This window comes from Hipposideros armiger, unplaced genomic scaffold (genome assembly GCF_001890085.2).
Source record: "Hipposideros armiger isolate ML-2016 unplaced genomic scaffold, ASM189008v1 scaffold_91, whole genome shotgun sequence".
Lineage (NCBI taxonomy): Eukaryota > Metazoa > Chordata > Mammalia > Chiroptera > Hipposideridae > Hipposideros > Hipposideros armiger.
The window spans coordinates 3,483,989-3,491,611 of record NW_017731441.1 but is presented as its reverse complement, the minus strand read 5'-3'; the positions used below and the strand labels follow the sequence as shown (position 1 = coordinate 3,491,611).

General features: G+C 38.5%; 1 protein-coding gene across 3 annotated transcripts in view; it reads right to left on the bottom strand.

Moving 5' to 3' along the window:
• SLC9D1 (solute carrier family 9 member D1) overlaps window positions 1-7,623 on the bottom strand; it is a 68,001-nt gene that overhangs the window by 49,783 nt on the left and 10,595 nt on the right. For all 3 annotated transcript variants that reach the window (XM_019644795.1, XM_019644796.1, XM_019644794.1), the window contains exons 3-5: window positions 5,700-5,879; window positions 3,812-4,003; window positions 2,219-2,347 (exon numbers count right to left, since the gene is read on the bottom strand). In XM_019644795.1, the coding sequence (XP_019500340.1) occupies window positions 2,219-2,347; window positions 3,812-4,003; window positions 5,700-5,879 (501 nt within the window). The remainder of the gene's footprint in view (window positions 1-2,218; window positions 2,348-3,811; window positions 4,004-5,699; window positions 5,880-7,623) is intronic.

Sequence of the window (7,623 nt, the reverse complement as noted above, 5' to 3'; positions counted from 1 at the left end):
TCAGTAGTTCCTTTCTTTAGCTTTCTTTAGGTGACAGAGAGGCATTAAACCTGAGTTTAATGCTTAACTAATTTACAGTGTTTTACTCTCGTTTGGGTTTGAACATGACTATATATGTATGAATTACCTCCCTACTACCACATTTGGTCATACCCCAGGTTTTGATATATAGTGTTCTTATGTTCTATATTTGTTTTGGTTCTTCATTTGCTATTTATTTTTAATGTTATTACACTATAGTAGAGAATGTTGTTTATACTGTTATATTTGGTACTATTTACATTACTTATATTTGAGGTTTTCATTATTGCCACAAACTGTTCTATTTTTTTAAGTGTTCCCTGAACATCTGAAAATAAAATACAGCCTCTCGTGTATCCGTGTGCTATCCTAACCCCAGCACACTTACTCAGTTTGTCGGCTATTAACATTATGAATCCTGCCCTCTTATTTGCAACTGTCCTCCTTTCACTTTCAACCTTTCTTGGTTGCTTTATTTTTACTTAATCTTGTTTATTGTACTTTTTTTTTTCCTGACACCATCTGCAAACCTGTATCTTTTAACAAGAAAGTTTATTCCACTGACATTTATTGTTAGAACAGATACTTGCTCTTCTTTTATTTTATGTCTTCTGACTTTTATGCTTCCTTACTGCTACTTTTATTTTTTCTTCCCTTTTAAAAATCAGCCTGTAACCTATGACTTCAAAGTAACATACTTAAACATATACTTCTCAACTTAATAAATGAAAGCCTATCAAATTCCTTCTAGGAAAAAAACCACATTTTGGTATAATTACACTTCTTCCGTTACCCACCCCCCACTTTTGACTAGTGTGTTCTTGCAGTTTTATCTTCGCCTACTGTAATTATATTATTTTTCCATGGTATAGCTGATTTATTAAGAATTATAATATTTATAGTATCAAGTTATATCTATTACCTAGTTATTTAGCCTTAATTCTTTGCTTATAAGCTATCTTTGCTGCTAAGAAACAAAGGAAAAGAAGAAAACATTTGTATTTGCTATTGTTTGTAAATACTCTGGAAAGGGAGGGGTGCAACACAGACAGCAAATTTTTTAACTACAGCTTTTTATATTATTTTCAAGCATGGAAAAGTGCTTATTCAAAAAATTAAATTAAAACCATTCTTCCCAGAGGCCACCCTGACAAGTTGAGTCCAGCCCACCAGGGCACCTTCCCTGTTGGTTATCTATTCTACCACTCACTAAATTTCCAGGCTTTTAGCCTGGAGCAGCTGAGTACAACTTCTCACCTGGTTAATCTTACTTATTGTTTTTTGTTTGTTTGCTTGTTGTTGTTTTTTTTGTATTTGGCAAGTTTTAATCTTACCTATTGTTAAAATTAGCTTGGTGTGATGGTTTCTTCGTATCATCTTCTGCCGTTGTCCGTCTGGGGAAAGCACAGAGGTCCTCTGACCTGGTGCAAGGTGTATTAATCAGCAGTAAGGGAATGAGGCTACCAGTGGAGCATTCCACACCTTTCGCCCGTTCGCCTACTCCTGTTCTACCCAACTGGGAAGCATCAGTGAGGTTTTGAGGATTCTGTCGCTTATTTTTGGCCATCCTATACTGCTCCTTCGGTGTGGGCTCATGACTCCTATTCTTGGCATTCTCTTTCCATTTTGTCAAATTGTGTGTATTTAAATGACACATTTTGACGCTCACAAAAGCCTGGGAACCCTTCCTTACTGCCAAAAAGTGCTGTCAACGTAAGATGAAGCTCACTTAAATTTGCTAGGCAAACAGCCTCCAGCAAAAGCAGCCTCAGTGCCCCATTGTCTCTCGGGGTCCTCACAATACCTTATATTTAGGCTTCATCATTCCTCACTACTTTATTCATTTCTCTATGCATTAAGAATTTTTTAAAAATACATTTAATCTAGCAATTTTAGTTGCTTTCAGTCTCTGAATAATCTAGCCCATCATATCACTGAAAATGGAATCTTTAAAACTAATATAATTTAAAAATATGAAGTTATTTTCTCCAGTCAAGTCACTCCTTCATTAACGAACAAAACGACTTTCTTATGGTTTAGAGGCTTCCTATGATACTTTAAAGGGCATCTTCTTTAAAATGGTTTATAAGAAACTGCTATCTTCATTATTTTAAGTTCAAAACTTTATTTAGTCTTCATGAATATTTCTTTTGTTGTCTGCTAAACAGATACTAAAAGGGTTACATTTTGTTCTTACCTTAATACTATTTAGTCCTGCAGGTCCCAGAAGCACACCACAAATAATATAACCAAACATTGTAGGCAATCCTATCGTTGTGCATAGCCATCCACACGGTAAGGACAACATTCCTATAGTAACAATGTCCTAGTGTAAAAATAAAGAAATAAGAAACACAAAAATTTAAGACAATAGTTGGCAAGAAACGGGTTGGTTGATGGAGAAAGCAGGATGGGATAGTATCCTGACTTCCCTGAATAAGAATAAAGGGCAAACGAAACTAAGAGAGAATTTTACTACTGCTGTGTATCACAGAGAAGTTGAAAACACTCAGAATGTTGTATTCTATGAGTAGATGAGTTAGCTCCTGATGGTCTAACAGTTATAGCACAATTCATTTGTTTTGCTTAAGCCCCATAATAGTATTCTAAAATTTCCGAGCACTAGGACTCCGTTTAGCCTTCTAGTGTGGGAAACCTTCAGAGCTGGTTTCCTAGTATAACACACATACTGTCACCACTGGTTTTCCCACCGCAAAGTCAATATAACCATCACAGTAATAATGGATTCAGGCAAGAATCATCAGTAGGTGCTAAAACTACTGGTAAAAGTTTGATGAGTGGGATTTCATATAGTCCCAAACTATTTCCCCAGAAATTATGTATTAATTACAAAGGGAAAAAAAGAGTAACAGTGGAGACCCCGCCCATTCAGAGGGCACTAATGTGTTCATTTTGCAGACTCCCAGTTGCCATTCCAGCCACAACAGAGGAAGGCCAATACATGTGCTGAGTTTTATCTATCGATTTGAATCTATTGATATAGGGGTCCGCCCCTCGCAGTAGCCCTTGGGGATCATTTATCTTCCTCTCAGCCTGTCTGTGTTGGCACCAACTCTAAGACGAGGTTCTTTGTCTGGGTTTCTTTTCCTGTACAAATCCCAGTGCCAGAGAGTTTTGTTAGAGACCTGACAATTTATCTGGAACCTGACAGCCTTCCCTGAACAGGCGGAGCCCTGCCACTCATATTACTCATTTCCATCCAAATCCAGTGATCCCGAAGCATAATGCCATCAACTGCAAGTCTCTGCATAATTTTATATCCTCTTACTAGACTGGCTTCCTGGGAGTTCACACATCTGCATCTAACCTGGTCCAGAACGCCAGGCGCCATGGGAAGAGACAGTTCCCACACTGCACACCATTTGTAAATAATGCCGGACGCGATACCTTTGCCCAGACTTCTCTGCCTCATAAGAATGTTCTATTTTAGTGAAAACAGTTTTTAGATAGCTAAAGTTTTAATCCAATCACAGTAACTCCTCACTTCAAAGTCTTCCAAACTCTCAAAGGCAAAATTAATTTTCATTTAAATATTAAAATACCTTATTCGTATGGAAAAAAATTGAGAGAAAATGTTTCAAATCACAGAAAACCTAGGGAACTCTAGTAGAATCTCTCTGTGAGGAGGAAGGCTGTGCACCCTAATATAACGTTCAGAAAGAAAATGCAATCTTACTTGACATGTATACCAGGAGATGAGGAGAGACATTAGTGGGAATTGAGCCCAGCAAGTGATTTTGAGAGGCGAGCAAGCAGACAGACAGATTACCTTTATAAAGTGGTGATCTGCACGTGGGATTGTTGCGTCTCGGGGCTTGGTCAAAATATACTGGTTGTTCTGGGAGTCAATCAGCATGCTAAGACCTAAATCATCCTCCACTTCCCGTTTCGTGAGATTTTGTTTGGAATTGGCCTCTTCTTCCTCCACCCTCAGAACTGCCTCAAAATTGACCCCTTTGACCTATAAGAATAACCAATATTCTATAATTAAAACCAATGAAATATTTTCAAGTTCCATTTTTAGAGAGTAAATTCTAAATAGAAGAATGAATTACTTTTTTAGTATTCTTTCAAGTATGACAAAAGATCAGTAAGTATTCATTAGCATGAATTAAATTACTTTTTTAACTGAAAATTTTTTCCTAATCCCTAATTCAGTATATGACATTGTGATTTGTAATGAGAAATATATATTTGGTCTTCAATCCTTTCCTGGTTCACAGCTCCCAAATCCTATGTAATTTCCTAAGTGATAATGAGCGATGGGAACATCTTTTTTTACATTTGGTCTTTCGTCCTTGGTTCCTGAAACAGCTCTAAAACGATACAGGTGAGAGGAGTATCTTGTTATTAATAACAAGTCCCCAGCAACCTCACCTGAGTTTATATTACAGTGATTTCTGGAAAGCCTTTATATAACTACAGGACTGGACTAGTTTTCAGAGGAACCAACCATGTGATGAGAAGGTTGACCTTTCAGCCCTACCCAGACCTCCAGGAGGGGAAATGAGCTGGAGATTGAATTAATCACAAGCCTATATACAAATCTTTCTAGTATGGGGTTCAGGGAGCTTCCACTTACTAAACACATGAAGGTGTTTGGCTGGAAGGGTGGCGGGCGCAGAGAGGGTATGGGAGCTCCACACCTTTTCCTCATACCTTGCCCCATGTACCTCTTCCAGCTGGCTCTTCCTGAGCTGTATCCTCTATAAGAATAAACTGGTAATCTAGTAAGTAAACTGCTTTCCTGCGTTCTGTGAGCTGCTCTAGCAAATTATGGCGTCTAAAGAGAGGGGTTGTGGGATCCTCCAAGGTGACAACCTGGGACTTGGGATTGGTGTCTGAGATGGAGGGAACAGTCTTGGACTGAGCCCTTATCTATAGAGTCTGCACTAACCCCAGGCAGGTAGATTCAGAACTGAATTGAACTGTAGGACACCCTGCTAGTGTCACAGAGAACTGGAGAACTGCTTGGTAGGGTAGCTGATGCCCTTGGAGTACAGAAATGTCCAGAGAGCAGTGAATAAAGGGAGGGAGTGTTTTACTTTCAAGGGCATGCTCTTTCAAAAATTCATAGCCCTTAAAACACTTATGAGTTTTCCTCTATCCCATAATTAGAAGGTTTTTAAAACGCCCCTTGTCTTTCTCTCAATTTTTATTCTCCCTTCTTCCTTCTCTGAACTTGTTCTAATTTGGTTTTATCACCTAACCCTTTTCTGAGTCAATTCCAAGACTCACAATTTTTAGCATTAATCTCATTTCCCCCCAAAGAATCCTGAACACATTATAACAAGGGAACAGTTTGAAATTCTGCTTCAGATATGGAGATCTGAAGTAGCTTATTGCTCCCCTGGTAGATCGGCATTGAAACCCAACTGCTCAGGGCCAGCTTTCTTGAAACAGGAATTCTAATCCACCTGAGTGCACAACTGGGAAACAATGATGAGCCACTGATGGGGACCTGACAAAACATGAAGAGAAAATAAAGGATAACCAGTGCACTTCTGCAAGACCAAACCAAATGATTTTTATGACACAGACACATTTTGGTTTTGTCTTTGTTTTCAATCTATAAAAATACAAACAATTTCAAAAACACATCCTTTCAGTAAGTAGCTCAGCAGGTGAAGAGGAAATTGTTCTGGAATGCTACTTACTGATTTATTGTCATCAAAAGCGTGTTCTTCTATTTCCTCCTCTAAACGATCAGCTGCCTTTCTGACATCTTCAAGAATTTCATCAAGCATGGATAAACTTTTGTTTTGATGTTGCATATTTTTAAGGGCTTCAACTTGATGTTTTTCTGCTGCCAGAAGTTCCACATATTCTGTCTCTTCCTATTCATTTGTAAAAAATGAATAATTGGGTTTATTAAGAAATAAACCAGGATATGACTTCCATTCAGGTACAGGGCCTGGCCACACCAACCAACACACACTCTCTGTCAAATACTCTTTTTCATAAATGTATAATTCTAGCTCTAGTCTATTAGGGAAGGTCAAGAGTCCTAGATTATTCAAATATAGCTGAGCTTCGCGAATGTTTAGAGAAAGCTATTTTTACATATATAGTCTACGCTGTATAACGTTTTGATCAATGATGGACCACATACGAGTATATGATGGTTGTCCCATAAGATTACAATGGAGCTGAATTTCCTGTAAGAAATGGAAGTATAAGTGGTTTAGGAGGATTTTCTTTCTTTATGATGGAAGCAATAGCTGTGGGGCTTGGCAATAGATTCCGTCTGACTCACAGCACCTCAATTTTGTGTACACAGATTACATGCCTATCAGTCAGCCACTGACCCGTTTCAGCACCAAAGAGCCTATCCCAGTGCTACGTACTCAGAGGGTGCTACAGCCCTCCCAGATCCAGCCTGAGGGTCTTCAGAGTACAACTGCTGTAAATTCTTTGTTGAGGACCTAAGAACCTGCACAAAGACACAAATTCACAGGAGCTACCTTAACAAGTATTAAATGACACTGGCACTTCAAGTAAAAGCTTGCTGTGGTAGTATGGAACCAGCCTGTCTCTGTACTTTGGAAATATTTTCAGGTTGTAATGATATAAAGCATAGATAAGTTTTATTTATTTCATTAATTTAATGCCAGAGAGAGCCCTTTGTGCCAGATAGGGTCAATGGAACCGAAACAAATTTCCAAAGTGAAAATATTGAGTCCTCAATTCTATACCCACTCCACAAATACCACTAAGTTCCTTAATCTGACCACTGTTCCAACATGCAATAGCCAAAGCCACATTGCCATGACAATCCTGTTCTTTTATCTCTCCATCTTGATTTGTTATTCTTACTTATCCTCAAGCCGCCTTTCATTCCCTCCGGACAGTCACTATTGTGGTAATCTATGCCTTATGCATGCAGTTTCTCCTTATTATTCCCAATCAATCCAGCCCACGTCCCTGTTCATGGAGCAGCACTGACAGCCTCAATGTTCTATTTCTTGACTGTGTTGGAAGGAAGTGGGGGAGGGCTTGTGGGACAGTGTTTATAAGTCTACAGTAGTGGACAGCAAGGTCCTAGGCCTTCACATTCACTCACCACTCACTCACTCACTCACTGACTGGCAGAGCAACTTTCAGTCATGCAAACTTCATTCATGGTAAATGTCCTATAGGTGCACTATTTTTTATCTTTTATACCATATTTTAATGTTACCTTTTCTATGTTTAGATAAACAAATACTTACCATTGTGTTACAACTGCCTACAGTATTCAGTACAGTAACATGCTGTACAGGCCTATAGCCTAGGAGCAAAAGGCTATGCCATACAGCCTAGGTGTGCAGTAGGCTATACCATCTAGGTTTGTGTAAGTGCACTCTATGTTTGCACAACAGTGAACAAATCTCCTAATGACGCATTTTCAGAATGTATCCCTAGAATTAAGCAACACGTAACTACTTCAAAATGTACAAAATGTAATATACTATTGGGTTGTTGGAAAAGTCATGACACATGTTTGCAACAGATGGCACTAGTTCATTTTTGAAAGTACTAGAGTCATTCACATCTATGTTATTGCTATGTCATTTGACAGCTGACAGTTCTAGCTTCATT